The sequence below is a fragment of the Castanea sativa genome, chromosome 8 (assembly GCF_040712315.1).
Source record: "Castanea sativa cultivar Marrone di Chiusa Pesio chromosome 8, ASM4071231v1".
NCBI lineage: Eukaryota > Viridiplantae > Streptophyta > Magnoliopsida > Fagales > Fagaceae > Castanea > Castanea sativa.
The window spans coordinates 19,372,060-19,394,109 of record NC_134020.1 but is presented as its reverse complement, the minus strand read 5'-3'; the positions used below and the strand labels follow the sequence as shown (position 1 = coordinate 19,394,109).

The 22,050-nt window shown below is 34.9% G+C and overlaps 1 protein-coding gene and 1 pseudogene across 1 annotated transcript; both read left to right on the top strand.

Moving 5' to 3' along the window:
- Positions 1-145: 145 nt before the first annotated feature.
- On the top strand, positions 146-15,314 carry LOC142605965 (pyruvate decarboxylase 3-like; annotated as a pseudogene).
- Positions 15,315-19,252: 3,938 nt separating this feature from the next.
- On the top strand, positions 19,253-21,916 carry LOC142607187 (INCREASED PETAL GROWTH ANISOTROPY 1-like protein 1). The gene is made up of 5 exons (XM_075778612.1): positions 19,253-19,986; positions 20,083-20,399; positions 20,487-20,598; positions 21,429-21,560; positions 21,630-21,916. The coding sequence occupies exons 1-5, from the start codon at positions 19,360-19,362 to the stop codon at positions 21,705-21,707; spliced, it is 1,266 nt and encodes a 421-aa protein (XP_075634727.1). The 5' UTR covers positions 19,253-19,359; the 3' UTR covers positions 21,708-21,916.
- Positions 21,917-22,050: the final 134 nt, after the last annotated feature.

The window sequence follows — 22,050 nt, the reverse complement described above, 5'->3', positions numbered from 1 at the left end:
ACTTGCTGAGCCAAAGCTGCTGGATCTTGGTTGGACTCCATCTGGATATTGAAGTTGGTAGGAACTGCGCTTTGAGAACGTCGTTCCCACAGACGGCGCCAAACTGTTGAAGCAGAATATCGTCAGTTGAGGAAGGTTCGTCCAGATGAGTACCAGTTGGTGGGAGTCCGTCCAGGTGATGACTGTATCACTCCAGTCGGTGGTAGTCCGTCCAGGTGATGACTATATCACTCCTGCGAATAAGACAAGTTTCTTTACTTGGTCACCGGTGTGGTGCCTGCCACAACACCTCCGATGCCAAAGTTAGCACAAAAGGAAAATAGAGTTTTTATAAAGGAATTACTTTGTTCTTCATGCAATTGTGTCCCCTTTATGTGGGTGGTGCTTCTCCTTTATATACCTTTTTTTTTGATGTCTAGCCGTTGTGGCATTAATTCCTGGCTTAATGGTGCTCCTGGCCGAGTAATGGTTCTTTAATATGTTTCCAACGGTCTACCCAACTAGCGTCGTAACCGCTCGAGGTATTATTGCTGGCATTGAATCGTTTTGGTGCCTTCGTCAGTGACGTGGCAATATTTCTCTCGTCATGGGGGTATAGGTCGTCTGTAGCATTATACCCGTCTGTGAGCCATTCTCGTCATTCCCATCAGTTTCTTTACTTTATGTCCTAATGATTGTTGTACTCATATGTTCATACAGTGGTGTGGTTTTAATATTCAAAAAATTTAAATAACTTTAGTACAATCTATAAAGGCTCTTGATTGTATTACGTAGTTAATCAAATAATTGGTATGTACAGCGAAATACATATTCAAATAGTGTGAGAAACTCCAAGCGACTTCCAAAACTCAAAATAAACCAAAGTAATGATGTGAGAGACTACGCTCCCGGTGTAGATAGTTTATTTTGTAGCCATTAATAACCTTTGGTTCTTGACCCCAATGATGAGCTTGAAGATGTCAATCAAGGGTAATTAAAGACTACTCATTAGTTTGGAGATAATCACAACTTAAAAGTGCTTAAATGGCTTTGAAAACGATGCTGAAAATAACATTTTCTCATTGTTTTGATCATAAATTTTGATCTACAATGAATTGAGTGACGTTTGTTGCATTGGAAAGTAAATATCCTGGGATTCAATTTGAATTTAAATTATGTGCATTTTGGATTGAAAATGAGTGAGTTATTGTTGTTTTAAGTCGAACCAACAATGCAGTCAAATTTAGGGTTTTACGTGCGCGTGTTAGGAACCATTCGCGTGCACCCACGACCAAGCACATGCATTGTGTGTTCCATAACTTTATATCTTCATTTTTAGGGGGCCAAAGCTTCAATACTCAGGTTGGGCTGCCACCCTAGACTCTTAGGAATGTCCAAAAATCTTTAAAAAAGCTTTAAAAAAAAACTCAAATTTACTCATATAAATACTCATCTTATATCTCCAATCTAAACCCTAGTTAGATAGAGTTTATTTTTTTCCTCCATGTTTTCTAAAACTCTAGTTCATCTTTTCAAAACACCAACACAACACACTTGCACGTTAATGTATTCAAAACCTCTCTCAAGTAGTATTCTAAGGCAGAAACTTGTTTTTTTTTTTTTTTATTCGTTTTTTAGAACCTTTTCAATTATAATCTTGTTCTTAAGTTGTGATTAACTAAATTCTATTGTGTTCTTTATTTTCTCTTATAATTTCAATCTAATCTCAATATTGTAGGCACTAAGTGGTAGGTTAAACAATCTCAAACTCGTGATCCTAAGTAAGGTGAGTATTCTTCCCATCATCACATGAATTATTTCTTTATTTAATAAGATTCACATGAATTTCTTAACATAATTTTCTTAATTATTATATTTGATATGCTTGATGTTTTTTTTTTAATTCATTTTGATATGTATTAAAATGATTTTGGGTTAATATAATTTGTTTTATTGTTCTTGTGTCTTTATTTTGTTCTTATGTTAGATTAACATGTTCTCAGTGTGATGTTAGTTTGAATATTCATATTTGTTTTGTTTAATGATTGTTATGATCTTTGTTTGATGTCTTAACATGTTTACAAATTAGTTATATTTGGATCTTAGTTTAGTACTTAGCGTTTCTAACATGTTTCTTTAGTTTTTTGTATTAAGTTGTTTGATTAGATGCAATAAAATGTGAGTTTTCAGATTTTGTGCTAAAGGATGCACATGCAACATCGAGCATGCGCATGCAAGGTTACGACCCTGCACATACATGGTTGAGTATGTGTATGCACTCCAAACCCAGATTTGACAAAAATCTTGTTTTTATTGTTTTAATCAATTTTCACATGCTGTATGATTATGTTTTAGGCTAATTAATTGTTTTTAACTATTTCCCATATTTATTTGAGTCTTTTTGCCATGTTAGGTTTAATTTGATATATTTCCTTATGTGTTTGATTTGGTGTTATTTTTTCCTTTTTAATACTATCTATTTTAATATATTTCCTTCTCCATTTTAATGTGTTTCCTTTTATATTATGATGTGATATTTAACATGTGTGTGTGCTTTTTTCATTTAGTACATGATGCATGTTTAGGTTTAGGATTATGACTCACTTAATAAACTCTTTTATTAAATATGGTTATCAACATTTAATAGAGGCCAATCCACAAGCCAGGCGGTCTTGGGTGTCTAACACCTTTACAAGTTGTACCTTAACTCCGAATTCATAATCTAGTATGTAGACCTATGCAAGTAAGAGCCTAAAAGGCCTAATTTGGTTCCTGGACCTAAACTAGGTGGCGACTCCCAAATCCCCACCTTCGGTCCATTCGGTTGAGACATACTTCCCATAGGAGGCATGAATCACTCGTGAGAGTGTGAGATGGTGTGCTCACTACTCAAACCTGACCCATTTGAATTCATTAGTTTGGGCTAAACTAATGTGAATGGGTGGGTTCATATTGGTGTCTCTCAAAATGGTGGTTCGACTAATTACATTTCCCCCTATATTAAGGGTTTTAAAATAGAGTCATCATTTATTTAATTATTGGAAAAAATAAAAACACAACAATTGAAAAATTCATTATTTTGTTGATTTGAGAATGAATGTACATTGATCACAAGAAATTACACGGCTTTGGTCTTAGATAAAACTTAAGATAAAATACATTACTTGTTTCTTAGTTACAATCTAGAGATTGAAAATTACATGTATAAGTATTCGATCTACTAATCCTTGATCTAATCTCGAAGGCAATGTAACAAGATGAGAAATTGTTAGGCACCGACCATACCCTGTGAAACCAGTCTTTTAGACTATGTTAGACAATGTTCATGTTACATCATCCAATCAATCGACATATTATCAATTAATTGCATGTTTATTACTTTAATATAAATGTATGTGCATGTGATAAACCCTAATTTCATTTATTCATCATCATACTTGGAATGAAAAATAAATTCTAAAGAATGTGTACGAATGGTGATATCCTAGATCAAGGATTTGAGAGAATTATGAAAATAATTGACAAGTTTTTCATATTTTGGATATGAATTTAAGATCAAAGCTAGTGTTATACATGAATATATAATAAACAACCAAGAAATGCAAAGAACACATATGAACAAAATTCAAGAATATCAAACATATTCAATAAATTTAAATCATCAACTAGCATGCTTTAATCTTACATTAAAGCATGCAAGATCCACAAGGTGAAAGAGGCTTTTGGTGGAGGTCCTAAGGGTGGGGTTGTATAAATAAAACCAGGAGAGAGAGGGAGAGAGAGAGGATCACTCAATATCTTAAGCATCAAGAAGACCAAGATATGACACTACTAACTCTACTTCACTAGAACTCAAGAATGGGAGAAGAGGATATTTTTGTTTGTCTTGAAATGAAGGAAATCATTTAAAGGGAGGTTGGTAGGGACTGAATCTAGACTCAATTTCATGCTTAGGAGGTCTGATCGGTGTGGGGAGCAAGTAGACGGCCGAAAAGGAAAGAAAATTTAAATCTGCCTACCTATTCGATAGTTAAAATACCAAATAAGTAGTCAACCAGATTTTTCTTTCCTTTTTTCCATGATTTTTGCAATAAATGCCAATTTTCTAACTCATTCTTGCTGTAAATAGATGTTCTTGGTCTCCAAGGTCAGCCCTTGACATTAATTTCCTCCAATTAACATCAATTAACACCCCTAATCATGCAAAGTCATCAATTATGGCTAATTGAAATAATTCTATGCAGGAAATCCTATGGTAAATTGTGGTCCAAACTAATAAGAAAAATGACATGTCAATAATTTTAACTTAATCAATAGTCGAGCAAATTTAAATTAATTATTCTTCATCTCATGTGATTAGATTCAATTTATTAGAATGTATTTTGGCCATTAAAAATTGATTTAACTATACCTTTCAATCTAATGGTCCGATTGGTCTTGTGACCACTCATTTTGATCGTTGCAACATCAAGACCACTTTGATGATATGAAATTAAGGATCCAATGGTCAAAATTAAGATACTTATCTCCAATGTGAAATTACTCTTACCCTCCATGTGATATTCAATGCGGGTTGAAAAATGAAGTGTCTACAAATGAAAATAGAGAACTTGTAATTAGAATGTATTTCAATGTAGTCGAGACTATACTTGGAAATAATTGGTAAGGTAATTAATCAAATAGTTGGTATACATATTCAAATAGTATGAGAAACTTCAAACCACTTCCGGATCTCAAAATAAACCAAAGTAATGAAAATAGAGAACTCATGATTAGGTATGTGTAAGTGCACAATTGTACCCAGACCCAAAAACAAGTGTTGGGTTCAGGCCCAATGAGCCTTATACAATAAAACTTGTAGAGTATAGATTTGAAATCTAGGTTCGGGATGTTGGAAGTTTTACTAACAGACTAGAGTGCTACAATCTATGCAAATGGTAAACGAATATGACAAATGGACCTCCTCGGACGTAAGCCGAGGACGATTTGTATAAAAATTCTCTTTCTATACCAATGTTTACAATTCTTAGTTCCTATTTTTCTCAGCAGAAAGTGCAGATCTCCCTTCTCTTTCCTCTCTCGTTTCCTTATATACTTCTTCTTCACTAGTTCATCCACGTGTCATACAAATCTTCCCCTTGGATACTTGTCACATCCACCACCTTCTTGAAGTCTTCAAATAATAGCAGGGAGGCTGAATCCTACTGTTTAGAGGTCATTTCCCCATTAATGCGGCTAGGAAGGTAGATGCAGGGCCTTTAATGTGGTGGTAGCAGCTTTTTCCTTAGATATTTCTCACATGTCTCTGTTTCTAAAGGGTGTTTGGATCACCCTCTTACCCACCTGTTCTTCCAAAGTTCTGCCTCTAACCCATTTAGCAAGTCCTAGGGTCATTGCTGAATCTGTCTGAGGAGACACTCCTCCTCAGACAACTCCTCGAACTATTACAGTGCGGATTGACTTGTGGGCCTAGAGGCCCTGATCAAAACAGGCTGGTACTAACCGATCAGGCCCAAAGCCCAAACATTTATTCAATAGCTTTTACACCCCACAGTATGTATTTTAATATGATCAAGATTATACTTTGGTAGACATTGACCAAGGAAAAAAAACTATTAGTGAAAAAGAGAAGTGATAAAATTAAGAAGACCTGAAGAGTAACAAACTTTAGAGAAAATTTAGAGTATTATAAGCACATTGAATTACATACCAAACTTCAATGAGTGCGCTGTGTTATATAACAATTTTATTGTGAAAATTACATCTTAATCTTACTAAAAAAATCAACATTTTATTCATGACCAATTATGTAACTCTATCTTATTTGCATGATATAACATTTACGATATATGGGATACTATACTTCATGTTTAAGTTTAATATTTTTCAAAAAAAAAACTTTTGTAGCCAAATATGCGCAATAATTCATACATTCTTGTTACGATTGTAGGCAAGATATTAAGAAAGGAAAAGTAGAAATTTGTACAAGGATATAACATACAAGACAGGAACTGAACCTATTATCTGGAGTGTAGATGCGAAAATAGGAGTGGGGCAAAGGCGAGTGACGTTAATGGTGGGATAGGTTTTGTCGCAGTGAAGGGTAGGAAATTTCTATTATGCGGGTGTCAACCAATAAGGAAACATGCCCCTTTTGTGAAAATGTACAACTGTCAATATAGTAGTTTAAAAGGCTTCCAATATGAGAGGTGCTACGTCCACAACATTTTTACAACAATTTTACAAAAAATCATAGGTGGTTAGTTGTTATAGGTTCAAATTTGAATTTAATACTAAGATTACTTTTTTGTCCCAACAATAACAACCAGTAATAACTTGCCACTTAGGATTTGTTGTAAAAATGTTGTAAAAATGTTGTGGACATATCATTTCTCTATATCTAAAAGCTGACTGAAGTATAGCATTTATTGTTACTATTTGCTACTCTCTTATTGAGCCACATCAGCAGTCACATTTATCTCCATTATTTCCAACCATTTATCTCCATTATTTCCAACCATAATATCTTTTTTACCTTTTTATTTGTCCACTACTCTCAATCTTAATGTCACTCTTCACGTATCTATCTTCCAATAATTTCTTGTGATGGTCACCTCGTGTGCATACTTGAGAGTAAGATTTTTCATTACGAATAGTTTTTAGAAATGTGAGATATGAAAAACATGCAATAATTTCAGTTTTTTTTTTTTTAAATTTCAGTTGTGTTCAAGTATTTAGAGGTTAGGGACCAGGGGCGGCTTGATGCATTGAGGCCTAAGGCGAAAAATGAATTGAGGCCTTTCATATATTTAAAAATGATTTTTTTTTTTAAAAAAAATCTAAATATTGCTTAAACTCTGTTCTCTTGTTAGATGCAAAATTACTGATTAATATGAACCGCCTAGAATATTTTTTTTAGATTGTTTGTAGACGCAAAGAATTTGACAAAACATTTCACACTTGTTGATGTGGCAGATTAATAATGGTTTGTAAAAAAGTGACGTTAATGGTGGTCCTAGATGAGAATTAGTGAAAATTTGTCGACTCAATTATTGTGAAAAATCTCGTGAAATTTTTTGTGTATTGATCCTTTTTTTTTTAGAAGTGCTAAATTCATAACATTTTCACAACAAATTCTAGGTGTTAAGTTGTTACTAGTTCTAATTTGAACCCACCATTGAAATTATTTTTTTAACCACCAATAACAGTCAGTAACATCCTGCTATTTAGAATTTATTGTGAAAGTATTGTAAAAAATATTGTGAACGTAGAATTTCTTTTTCGAAAAAAAATACTATTTTATTTATTGGCTAATATTTGGGCTTAATTAATAATATTAAAATGAAAAAAAATAACTCTATTGTTTAAAATTAGGGGGCCTTTTTTTACTTGGGGCCTTAGGCGAGTCGCCTCTCTTGCTTATATGCTAGAGCCAGCTGTGTTAGGGACCATAAGCTTCCGTGGTATGTGTGTGTGAAATCTAAGCTTTAGTTTTATTTTCTTCTAGATTAAAAAAGTTATTACCATAATATATTATGTGAAATATTTATAATAACAAATTTGTTATGCTTTTCTTAATGAGATAAAGATTACAAATTTTCCACACTTGTGACTTGAGTAGATATTCTCATGTTTCATTCTTAAGTTCATCAATCCTCGTAAATTTTGTTGAAAGAACGCTAAAAAAACTTTATACAAGATCATTTAAAAAAAAATTTGTTAATGTGGTGTTAAGTAAACTCATTTCAAGATCTCAAAATGCATTTGTTAGGCTCATTTGTTAATCTATTTTTATTAGTCAAAGGTTAATTTGTCATTTGCAAAATATACAAATGCGATTAGAACACAAAAGGATGAATATGTTACGTTAATATGTTCTCATTATAATGGGTGAGACTTTTAATATCTATTGAATAATTAAATATTTTATATTTTCATAAAAATTAGAGATGTAAATAAATAGGAAAGCATTTTACCATATTGAGTAACCAAAAGTATATGTAAATTTGAGACCACAAAAGATGGATAGGTAAAGTCAATCTCATTATCATGTTGTGGGAACTTTTCTATCTATTGAATATTCAAATAATACATATATTTCTTCTCAAAAAAATTCATATATTTTATATTTAAAAATATTAGAGATAAAAAATAAATAAGAAAACACTTTGCCATATTAAGTAACCAAATAGTTTATTATTTTTTAAGGGTTTTTTATTTTAATTTTCAATATAAACATTTAAATTAAAGTAGATTAAACACAAACTTGTCTAGATATAGATTCCTAAGTCTATAGATATATTAGATAATGCTCAAGATATTGCAAGTCAGAATACAAGAAAAAAGAAGTTGCAGGTTCAAGAAATTCTAAACATGTCAAGTTTGACCGATCAAGATAAGGATCTGTAGAATTTAATTTAGGCCCAACAACTCATTAAGCCCATCAAATGATTAGGGTTTCAAATCTGATTCTCCTAATATTTAAAGAAAACCATAAGGCACGTTTTAAAGAGACTTTGGAGGTACTCTTGTGAGATGTAATAGGTACTGTGTGTCTTCTACTTTCAAAGTAACTACCGGATTTCCATCTACACATTATTAGAACCATTAGATGTGAAGTTGCTGCTACAAGATCATACATAGCTGATGATTTAAAGTTTTAAGTGGAATCTCAGAGTCACAAACGTGGGTGTTTGCGTGTGACAAATTCAGATAGAAGAGTCCATGGATTCAGCATTGCACATGGTCGTGTGAGTAAGTACTAAAGGATGTAGCTTTAGATTTAGGGTTTAAATCTATTGTAAAACTTTCATTCTATCATAGTGAATTTGTTTACCTTGAGAATAGATTAAGTTAAATCCTCTCCAAGTTTACCTTGAAAATGTTGGTTTTAATGGTTTTCCAGGGTCATCATATTACTATCTTCTTTACTTTTCCACACTAAGTAATATGATTGCATGAGTTTAACCTAGATCTAAAAAATCAACCTAAGCAACTACTTGGTTAATTAATTAGGTTAAACGAATCTGATTTATAGAGGTCTAAATGAACTAACAGCAACAATAAATGTTACGCCTCATCTTTTATATATATATATATATATATATATATATATATATATATATATATATATATATCAAGGAAGTCAATATTGTATTGGTACTGGCCGGTATGTACCATATTGGCATGTATACTGGTATCGAAACGCCAACGTTTCATACTGGTTTAAATTTCAGCCAATTTCAAGCAATACTGGCCGGTACAAAAAAAATCTTATTTTTTTGTTTTGTAATTTTTGAATGTTTGTAAGAGTAGAATGGTAACTTATTTGCATTAACTTATTAATATTATTTTTTTCTTAGTATGCAATAAACAATTAAGCTTTTTATTTTTTATATTGTGTTTTTTTTTCTTCTTTTAATTGATGCTAAAGTCTAAAATTATGAATAATTTTTTCTGAATTGAGGTAATGTTTTATGATAAACTTTTATATTTATTATAATACACACATACACATACACACACACACACATACACACACACATATATTTATAAATATAAAAAATAACGGTAAACCCAAAACGATACACCGGTATTAACCAGTACCGAAATATATCGTTCCACTGGTCAAATCGGTACAGCCTCCGATACGAAATTGACTCCCTTGATATATATTCCCCCTTACTCTACTTTTATAATACTGCTTGCTTCCGCCCCCCCCCCCCCTTTGGTATCAAAGCCATAAGTCTTCGTTCTACTTATTGTTGTTCTATCTCTATCTTTTCTATTCATTTTGTGGTCCATTATTCTTCCACTATTTAACTCTTTCTTTGTTGTGTCTTTTTCTTGTCTCCTTTGATGCCACCTATGGGCGCAACACGTGTGTTTTAGGGAGTATGCCTTGGCTAAGTAGACCAAGGTGGAGAAAATGAGTCGCCACCTAGTTTTATGGTCTAGGAACCATGAATATAGCGTCCTATTTGGAAAAACTGATCTTACTACCAAAGTATGGGTTTGAAGTTTAGGTACAATTTTAGGAAGGTGTTAGACACCTAAAACCACTCGACTGGTGGGTTAGCTTCCACTCATTGTATCTTACATGTTAATCTCATTAAAGAAATGTTCAACATTGTATTCTATACTCACACACACACATACACACACACACACTAACATGCATCTAACAATCAACATGGCATTAAATGTCCTATAACCCTAACATACATCTATCATGGCTTCTCATATCATCACAAGCCCTAGCATACTTTAATCATATATATCATATTATCTCATCCAAGGCCGCAAACAAATCACAGTAGAAACGTAGGCATGGCAACAAGGTATTAATCATCAAATATATCACAAACATCTAGACATGAAATCAAACATCAAACAAACATAATCATCATCAAAAATGCATGTTCATGTGAATGCATGACTTACCTCACTGCATCATAGCATCCATGACACCAATGCATGATCATGTTATATGCATGTTCATAGTAAAACAAAGAAAACATAAGGGAAAACCCTAATCTAACCATGTTAAAGGCAAACAAGTAATTAAATAGAGGAAGAGAGACTTAAAAAGCATGAAAAGGAACCAAACAGAGGCATATGATGTAAAAGAAAAAAAAAAGAAACAAAAGCAGGAAACTCATATTAGGGTTTATGGGCACGAGTATGCATGCACATACAGAATCATGCGTACACAGACACACTTGATGAACCCTAACCTAGAAACTCAAAAACACATAAAACAAAGCAAGACTTAAAACAACAAATCTAGCAACCTAACATGCTTTAAAATAGAAAACAACTAAACCCTAGGCTAAACAAGCATATCTAAACATAAACAAAGCAAGGAAACAGGATTAAAAACAAGATTAAAGCAGAAATGAAAGAAAAGAGTTTAGAACTCAATACCTCAAAACAAAAGCCCCTAGACTTGATTTTGACTATTCCCATTAGTCAAATCTATTCACAATCAAACAAAGAGACGATTAGTAATCTTAAAACTCAAAGATCAAGGCCAGAAAATGCCCTAATTAGAAAATATTGACTTGAAGATGTTTTGTGAAAAAATCCCTCTTTGATTCACTATTTCTAGTGAAACTTATATTTTTCTTTAAGATTTTCTGTGTATTTTTGAAATATTCCATATAAGGCTTTATATAGTTGAAAATTTAGGGTTTGGAATGGCTCCCAAATGATGTGGGATTCATTCCAAACCTTAACTTTAATGCAGAAAACTTGTCTTTCATAGGTTTCTGGAACCCTAATTGCGTGCGCAGGTCCGTGCCTGCGTATACATGCATTGGACCAACATGCATAGGTATGTGCCTGCGTACACATGCATTAGACCTACGTACGCAGGCCGAGGTATTCCTTGGCTTTTATTTTCCAGAAATAGATTTATTTGCTCATAAAAATTTATATTTTTCATTTTAACATTTCTCAAGTAAATTTAGAATTTGATTGGACCCTAAACCAGCCTTGGGCCTTAGAATTTCAGCATTATTGGGAAACGAGGACTTGAATTGTAAGGGGTATAAAATGTGGTGTCTACACCACCCTTGTCTTTAAAGTGTATTCTCATAACTAAACAATAAGGAATGCTTTTGATTTATCCGCTCCTATTATTTATATTCAATTAACAGTCATAAACACAGCATTTAATATCGATTTAGTTGCCTTACATGATGAGTATAGATCTGCAAAGTTGAAAGTAAAAAGAAAATGTTACCATGCTACTTTTGACGAAAAAAAAAGGTCTCATATAAAAAGAAAGTGGAAAGAAATGATGCATGATATACAAAAAGAAAACCATTATATTTCAAAAAAAAATTTCTTTTTCTTGTCTTCGTTGGTGCCACCTTTTTCTTAAAGTCTATCCCCATCACTGAACCATAAGGCCTGTGAAAGTGAGTTAAGGTGTGAGAAGTAGAGGGTTGATTAGGGTATGTGATACCAAATGCAACGGTTATGAGAAAGAAAACATGATAAGTGACTAATTGAACTTGTCTTTTAGCTAGGTCAATCTTTGGTTCAATTCTAATAACTATGGGTGGAAGTAGATGATTTGGGAAAGAATGAGATGATGGAGAGAAATAATAATAAAATTATTAAAGAAAGAATATTTAAATAAATTAGGGTTAATTGCTCCATCACATTACGTAGAGTCTCTTTGTTGCTAATGAAAGTTTGTGCTTGTAGAAGTGGAATTTTGCAACCAATAACACCTCGACACGTGTGGATATTTTAATTTAAATGATATAAGTAGTCTAATAAAAACTGTCATGTGTTATTTTAAATTAAAATACTTTGGCTAATCAAATAATGTCATGTCTCCCTTGGAGAGCAAGACATAAAGTCCTTCTATTTAAATTATGACATGTGTCACAGCTCATAGCCAATCATGTGTCAACACACCTCCTCAAGACTTTTATAAGTAAAGGACCTCCTCAGTCCTACGGAACAAATTCAAGCACATTCATGAGTTTTGAAACTCTACCAAAATCAAGCTCTAAAACCTCCCAAGAACTTCAACCTTCAAATATGAAGAACATTCGAAAAAAAATCATTCAAGTCATCTTTTTATATTTCAAAATTCACTGGTATCAAGCTCAAAAGACTCCATAAACACTAAGAGACTACAAATTAGTAAAGCTCTATGAATCCAAGCCTTTAAAGCCCCAAAAAACTTCCATTACAAATATTCAAAGCCAAAGAATATTTGAAGAACATTCATCCAAATCATTCTTCCAAGTCTCAAAGTTTTACTGGAATCAAGCTTTCAAAGCCTCTAGAAACTTTAAAGACTTTGATCTTTCGAAACTTCATCGAATTCAAGCTCTAAAGATTCGAAGAACTTTCACCACTAATCTTCGAAAATCAAGAACATTCGAAGAACACGAAGAACGTGGAGAACCAGAAATCTCTAATAAGCACACAACTAAATATTCATCACAATTTCGTTCCAAACACCTTTCAATCCACTTTTCAATCCAAGTGGAAGACAAATTGTGTTCAAGTCAAGATTACATCGACGCAATGCTTAAATTGAGGGCTTTTCCAAGGAGATCGAATCAGAAGGTTATTCTATTGTATTAGAATCTTAGGGTCTATTTGGGATTCGCTTATTTTGCTAAAACTCAAAACTTTTTGCTAAAAGTATTGTAGATAAAGGTAAAAGTTAGCTGAAATAGTACAGAGAGACCTATGAATAGTACCAAAAAGTGCAGTGGAATTCATGAATAGTAGCAAAAATAAGCTGAATAATAAAATAAGTTGGCAAAATTAATCATGTCAAACAGACACTTAATATAAAGAATTATACTACAAATTCATTAATACAAAAATACATTTGTAAAACTATTTTGATTGTTTGGTTTCTAAACTTGAAATTTTGCGTTTACAGTGCTACCAACTTAAAATAAGTTGGCAAAATTAATCATGTCAAACAGACACTTAATATAAAGAATTATACTACAAATTCATTAATACAAAAATACATTTGTGAAACTATTTTGATTGTTTGATTTCTAAACCTGAGATTTTGCGTTTACAGTGCTACCAACTTCTCCTAGAGGCTATAAAATCTTTGTTCCTTCTCTTGAAGGCAATTTTGTCCCCTTAGATAAACATTGTTCATCTGTAGGGCTTGTAGGTTTATTTGTTGGGTCTAGGGAAACACTTTCTTCTTTTTTCATGGACGATTTAACAAGAGATTGGGGCCGCTTGTCTCTTTCAAATCAAGAGGGTAGTGGTTTTTGTCTTCGTAAGGATTTGGGTTCGGATGAGTTCATTCTTGCTGCTGAATTCTTCACTAAGTGAACCTTGAGTACTGAGGCGATTGCTAGGACTTTCAAACAATTGTGGCATTCTAGGAATAGCTTCAAGACTAATGATTTAGTTAATCATATAGTCCTTTTTTATATTTGAAAACAAACTCGAAACTGATCAGGTTTTATCGAGTGAGCCTTGGAGTCTTGATAAACAACGCCCAATGGTTATTCAAAGCTACGATAAGGATACGAACATTCGGGTCTTGGGACTTACTGGGGTGCGGTGAGCACTCCCTTCTCTGCTGAGATTGTGCATTGTGCTGATGCATAGTTGTTTGCTGGCTCAATCTTTAATGACTACAGTTCTGTTGAGTATTCCCTTCTCCTTGTGAGGAGAAGGAAGTCATTGTGCATCCTGATCGTATGATAGTCGCTAATGGTCCTAACGAAGGACTTCTTCAGGCACTTGCAAAGAGGCTTGACCGCAACACAACTGCATTCAAAAACAACAGCCGCATCCACATTCCTGATGGACTTCCCCTAAAAAACTAGGCTAAACAACCATTGAGGGTCAATGTTCTTTTTCAGCATATACAGAATATTCTCTCAAGTGACACTGCTGTGATTGTTTAAACAAGAGAGTCCTGGTTTAATTGCCAGAAACTCAAATTACCGGAAGGACGTGGGTAAGCAACAAAGTTAAGCTCTAGCATAGTATATTATATTTGTATTAGTTAAATTATAGTTAAACGATCAGAAGATAAAATAAATGTTGGTGTTGCAGGTATGAATTCCAGATGCAGTATGGCTCAATCGGTTGGTCAGTTGGTGCATCCCTTGGCTATGCTCAATCAGTACCAAATAAGCGCGTCATTGCTTGCATTGGCGATGGGAGTTTCCAGGTTAGCATGGTTCCAATATGCTTCTCAATTAAGTAGAAATTTGAGAAGGACAAGCAATATTACCTATCTATTATTTTACCGAATCTTAAAAGAATTATGTTAAGGCCAATGTACTAAGAAATTCATATGCGTAATAAATTATCTACTAATGTTGTTGACCGGTGGTTCCAAAACCAATATGTTCTGGCCGATAGATGACTGCACAAGATGTCTCAAGAATGTTACAATGTGGGCAAAAGAGCATCACCTTCCTAATAAACAATGGTGGATACACCATGGAAGTTAAAATCCACGATGGGCCATACAATGTGATCAAGAACTGGAAGACTGGAACTACACTAGGACTGGGTTGGTGGATGCACTCCACAATGGTCAAGGAAAGTGTTGGACAACAGAGTTCAGCATGTGTTTTAAATAATGCTCACAAGTCACAAGTTTGGCTTAGTTAAAGTTTGAATGGTCACATGGGAAGTCATCTGCCATTGAGTCGTTATGAAGAGGAGCATACTGAAGCAATTGAAGTAGCTAATGGGGAGAAGAAGGACTGCCTCTGCTTCATAGAAGTGATTGTTCATACCAGTAAAGAGTTGCTTGAATGGGGTCCAGGGTCTCGGCAGCCAATAGCCGCCCACCAATTCCTCAGTGAGAGAACTATGTTTCAGCTGATTTAAGTCTTGGAGTTAGAATAAGAGCATGTTAAGTATTTTAACAATTTGTCACAAACAAGTCTTTTATTGAGGATAGATAATATATGCTGAAATATTATTGAATGAATGAGATAGTGTATAGTTATTTCTCAATTTTGAGCATATTCAATGTGAGAACCGTTTGCATCATTTTTGTGGCTCTTTTTAATTGGAATTGAGAACACCTTTTCTTTTTTAAGAATCTAATCAGAATTGAGAACCTAATTACAATAAAGTCTTACATTAGAGACTGTCCTGAGATTTTACCAATGTATACTGTTTGATGTATATTCTGCGTTCTTGCCTCAAGTTCTGTTATCTTGCTGAGGGGCCAAGTAGTTTCGGGCCCGTCCTCCTTAGCCCAGTTTCTTACACTTTTTAATGAATCCAAGCTTTGCACTAAGCCCTGTTATATCAGGTCCATGACTTTAGAAAAGGTTTTGTAAGACTTTTGTGATTTTTAGGGGGTGTTTGGTAGAATAGTTTGAGTAATATTGTTTGAGTATTTTTAATATATGTGTGGGTGAAAAAGTGTGTAGAAATGTGTGTAAGTGTGTTTAAAATACTCAAAAGTGTGCTTAAAATGCCCTACCAAACGGGCTATTAACGTCCTAGAGTTACGAGACTGAACCAAAAAAAAAAGTCCTAAGGTGCAAGCAAGGAGGCTTTTGTGATGGAGGTGCAGGTAAGGGGTGGTGGAATCCTAATATATATGCTGTGTTGGAGTCCATCTTACTTGGATTCTCCTAACACACAATTGAGTGCCCAGATTTTATGGGATCCATAGGTCTCTTCCAATGGAATAGTACTTAAATAGAGATTTATGTGTATGCATGATCACGATTCAAGGGATTAACATGCTTGGTTGGAGAAATGTTGCATAGGTTTCAACCTAAGGATTCAATGAAGCGTGCAGGCTGGATGTTTCTCACAATTGGAAGTGAGCATGTTCAAAACGTCACATGATCGTGACTGGCACAGGTAGGCATGATTGTCTGTGGAAGCATTTCTTAGATTCTAATTTTTTTTCAGTTTCTTCGTATTTCCAATTTTAACTCCCTGATTCTTTTTAAACTATATTGGCTTAGATGTGACAATGCCAAGGTTTGCACTTTCATGCTATGGGGCAATATATATCATGTATGCAGGTTTAGGGATAGCGGGCTTGAGATTCTGAGTTTTAGACTAGTAAAAGCAGCGCAATCAATAATGAACTAGGCAAGCTTAAGCTTGGGGAGTTGGAGGCAACGACCTCAATAAATATCACAGCCTTGCATTGTCGGAACTTTATTAGAAGGAGGACGACATCATGAACAGTTTTTTTCTCTGATTAAATTTTGACAGACAATTTCCCTATGTCTTGGGGCATAGATGGCACATACATGAAATTCCTACCACAAAATTTTCGCTCTATCTTGCCAAAGTAATGATGCTTGAGATATATATATAAACAGTTTATTTAACTAAAATTAAAAAAATTTTGTTGAAAGTACTATAAATAAAGCTAAAAGATAGCTAAAATAGTACCATGAGACTTATGAATAGTACCAAAAAGTGTAATAAAACCTGTGCGTTCCAAAATAAAGCTGCTAGGCCTAAGGGGAGTTTGGGCTCACAATTTATTTGTATGGTGGGCTTTTGGATTTCCTACCACGGGTGGCGCTATGCTCGACTGCCCCGTTTCTTGAATCTCCCATCTCTTCTCACTAACACTCCCCTTTCTTCCTTGGGGATGATCAGTATTACTTTCTCTAGTATTTCCACCTTGGAATTACCAACCTCCCCAACTGAGTTCCCCTTGCCTATTTATAGCAAAGGTTAGTGGAGTGATCATCACCATTCCCCTGGTAGGTGGAATGAGAGGTCCAATACCTTCTCCCCTAGGTGGAGGTTTAATGGTGAGTGGGGAAGATGGCAGTGGCATTGGAACTGGCTCCACCGCTGGATTTGATGCTTGGCAGGGGCGTTCCCTTAGCAATAGAAAGGAGGTCCAATATCGTTTCACCTAAGTGGATGTTTGGTGACGAGGGGGAGAAAACGATAGTGGCATTGGGACCAGCCCCGCCAGTAAGTTCTGTGCTCGACAGGGGCACGCCACAGGCTGCTTCGAGCACTCCGAGCTCAAACCCCTCGGACGGCATGTGCGTTATCATGTGTGATCAGTGCGGGGCTCTTATACAAGTTAGTTTTCATGGGCCTCAGGGCGATTGGGCTTGACAAGGGGTGAGGCCCGTACAAAACCCATGAATAATAGCAAAATAAGCTAAATAGTATAATAAAATTTTTTTTTTTTTTTTAAAAACTGATTTTTAAGCTAATACCAAAGCACGCTACATTTATATTTGCACCTACCATGCTAATAAGATTTTTGAGCCTTCAACAAGTTGTTAGTCGGTTAGCAAAAAACAGGTTGTTAGTCAATCACCCTACAAGGTTCCCTTACCAATAGGCAATAGGGAGATCATATTAAGAGCTACATGACCTCTCGAGTCTGGAAAGTAAAGGCCAAATTCTAAACCTGTACCAGCTACTGCTCAATTTTTAAGGCACTTTTACTTTACATCTTTGAATATAGTCCTTTTTAAGGTTCCAAAGATAGATCTAGTGCTGTTAGAGTCTAGACCCTAGTAATTGTACCTCAAATTTAGATGTTTAAGTAACACGAGTTGAGGGCCGTTGAGCAACCTCTCATTTTAAGTGATTTTAATCTTCTTCACTACAATTATAGTGCTGCTGAATTCTGTTTCAGATTCAACTACCTCAGAAAGCAAAATTTCGCCATCAAATTACTTTCTATTGTCTCCCTTAAATAGACAGCCTCCTCATCATATTTTGTTATGTAATCCCACCAATACATTCAATTTGTAATGTATAATGTATCAGATAATAGTTGTGTTTATATTTTAAGGCCTTCTGACTCAATAATGATCCCTTAGTAAAAACCTCTACACAGTTGCAAATGGGAAAAGAAGGAGATTAAAAAAGAAATATGGGGGTGGGGGTTGAGAACAAATACCAAGTAAATATAAGGAGGATCTCATTCTGGTAGGCTGTACTCATCAAAGCTTTTTCTTTATAACTTTTCACTGTCAGCACCCTTCAATATAATTCGTTTCTCACCACCCTTTCTTTTTTTTCCCATTGCTTCACTTCACAAGCAAAGAATAACAAATGCCGCTTAAGTCCATAGAGAACACTGTGCATCAGTTCACATAAGATCGCCTTAAAATAAACATCATAAACAAAACCGGGTTTGACCAAATGATTTCAACATCCCAGTCCAGGATTGACACTTGGACCACAGGATTTGAAGGTTTCTTTTTTTTTTTTTTTTTTTTTTGAGAAACAGATTTGAAGGTTTCACACATGGGAGGTTGGAATTTTGCAATCAATCATATTTCATTTGCTATTTGGGCCATGTTTCAAAGACTACGTGTAAAATATTAAAAAGTAAGGGCCTATGATCCGGTCAAACATAAACCATAGTAGGCTTATGGTTTTGTACTTTATGACGTGATTTTAATAGCTAACAAAACACGTATTAATGAAAAATAGATCCAAGCAAAAGGAGTGTTATGGTAAATTCCACTTAAGAATTTAATGTTGTACCTAACTTGATTTCCTCAAGAAATTAATCACATGCTAGCCACCCAAAGTAATCTTCTCACCAAAACTGCAAATTGAAAGAAGTGCAACTGTGCAAGAAAAATAAAATTCCCTGTTTAACACACCAAAAATTGCAAATGACTAAAGCATCCTTGTGTGTGTAGACTAATGTACATCACTATATTATTTAGTGTTTACCACCCAAAGCCAAAACGCCATTTCTAGAATATCTAGGGGCATTTTCTTTAATATCACTCCTGAGTCCTGAGGCTTAGGTAAACATGACAACCTTACTTAAAAAGCAAGATCATAAATAAAAGAGGAAAGAAGCAACAATTGGGTGTGACTCCTAGTCCTATGTCTGTGTCATCCTTCGAGTGAAAGACTAGCAGAGACAGAATGCCACAAGAGGACGATGAATCAGAGATCAAGCTTCTCAAGAAAGAACTTGAAGTGTCTCAGGCCATGATTGAATCGTTGGAGAAAGAGAACCAGGAGCTAAAGCAGGAAGTAAGCCGTCTAAAAGCACAAATAAGTTCCCTTAGAGCACACAACAATGAGAGGAAGACCATGCTATGGAAGAAGTTACAGAATTCCTTGGACAGCAACTATACAGATGCATCTCAACATAAACCATCAATTTTCATGGGTGTATCAGAACAACGTCCAGGAGTACTAGAAAAGACGAGTGCCGGAACAGATATCCCAGAAGCAATAGCAGAGAAGAAAACAATAAAGGTACCGAACCCACCACCAAGGCCTCATCCAGTCACTCCTTCCGTGCCTAAGGAAGTAGTGAAAGGAAACAAAGCACCACCAACACCCCCACCACCACCACTGCCATCAAAATTGCTAGCTGGGTCAAGAGCAGTGCGGCGAGTGCCAGAGGTTATGGAGTTATACCGTTCACTAACTAGGAGAGATGCCAACAAGGACAACAGAACCAATCCTGCAGGAACTCCAGTAGTTGCGTTTACTAAGAACATGATTGGAGAAATAGAAAATCGCTCATCATATCTTTCAGCTGTAAGTATGGTAGCGCTAGCCAGCCTATTCTTCATATTTATTAGTTTATCTGAAAACTATTCTGACACTAAATATGCAATGCAAATTCATGGACAGATAAAATCAGATGTGGAAAGTCGCGAAGAATTCATCAAGTTCTTGGTTAAAGAGGTAGAGTCTGCAGCTCATAGAGATATATCTGAGGTAGAGTCATTTGTGAAATGGCTAGATGAGGAATTATCATCACTGGTTGATGAAAGGGCGGTACTTAGGCATTTCCCACAGTGGCCCGAACGTAAAGCAGATGCACTAAGGGAGGCTGCTTTCACCTACCGAGATCTAAGGAGCCTTGAATCTGAAGTTTCACATTTTGAGGACAACCCAAAAGAGCCTTTGACCCAGGCTCTAAGAAGAATTCAAGCATTGCAAGACAGGCGAGCATGTATAAACTATTATATATACCAACTTAGTAGTTTCATTCCACACATAGATTAATTACATGATCATATTTCAAACTACAGGTTGGAACAAAGCATCGACAATATAGAAAGGATGAGGGAAAGCACAAGCAAGAGGTACAGGGATCTCCTAATCCCTTGGGAATGGATGCTGGACACAGGCCTAATTGGTCAGGTAGGCAGCACATAGCCGATCTTTTTTTACTCCAAACCTTTGAGGTTCAATTGATAAGAATGCCTTACCAGTAAGAAAATGATTGATAATAACTGGAATTGCAAATTAAACTAGTAGATATCAATCAGGGTTTCTTTTCTTTTCTTTTTCTTTTTTATTTATTTATTTTTGTTCCTGTAATTTTTAAGGTACAAACCAAATTGTCCTTCCACTTGATAAATAGGAAACTGCAGTAGTCCCTGCCAACATTTATCAGTCAATAAACCTCATAAAAAATAATCTCTATAACGAAAAAAGAGGACAATCGAAATTGTCTAATTTATTGCAGTAACTAGTGGTCAAGCACGACTAATAATCGGAAAAAATTCCCCTGGACAAATGATTAGTGTCAAAGGATGCTGGGACTTCATAGCTAGCTGACAAAGCTAGAATGACTTAATGGCCAGCATCGACCCTTTGATACAAACTGATACAAGGCAGCCATGTAGACATCTATATCTTCATCCTAATAACCTACACGAAAGTTTCCAAGTCGACCAATCATTTTATATAGGCTTTTCTACTCTTTAATGGGTGCCAATCATTTTATATAGCTTGCAATTAACAGCAGGTGCCATTAAAGAGGAATTTAACAGTCCCATTGCATTGGGGAGTACCAAAAAACTGAAGCTCACACCAATTAGAAAAAGGGAAGTTGATTATCATAAAAACAAACCCCCTAAACCAACGCAATTAAACACTAACCGAAACCTTTTATGTATTTTTGTGGAAACCAGATCTCCACTTAAGCAATGGTAAAATAACTGTAAATCCTACTTCATTCTTAGCAGATGAAATTAAGTTCACTAAAGCTGGCCAAGGAATATATGAAAAGGATAGCTAAAGAGCTGCAGTCTGATGAATGCTCAAATGATGACAATCTTATGCTTCAAGGAGTTCGATTTGCATATCGAATACACCAGGTAAAATGGACTCCTAACTTTTAATGCTAATCATTAATCTGTAGTCTTACTAAACTTCAAAACCTCCAGTTTGCAGGCGGCTTTGATGCGGAGACCATACAAGTATTTCAAAAGCTAAAGAAAGTCGGCTTGGGTAGTGACAAATGATTACACGCATAGCTAAACACCACAGAGATGTTAGAAGAATGTGGAAATTGTCTAGCGGTATACTACTAATCTACCAGTGTGAGTGAAGTGCCATACAAGTTAAATTAGCTATTCAATGTTGGAAATATTTGGTTATATTAATTTAGACAAGGATAAGTTCCAATATGATAAATCTGAGTTCTAGTATTCTAAGACGCATTCAAAGTTTATTCAAAGCTGTAGCACGGCAAACCTTTGTAAGGCTTGATGAAGCAAGTCCTTCCTAAAGTCCAATGCACATATTACAACTGCACAGGTCTTACCATCCATATTAAGATGTGATCTATTTACTAATGACTCAAAC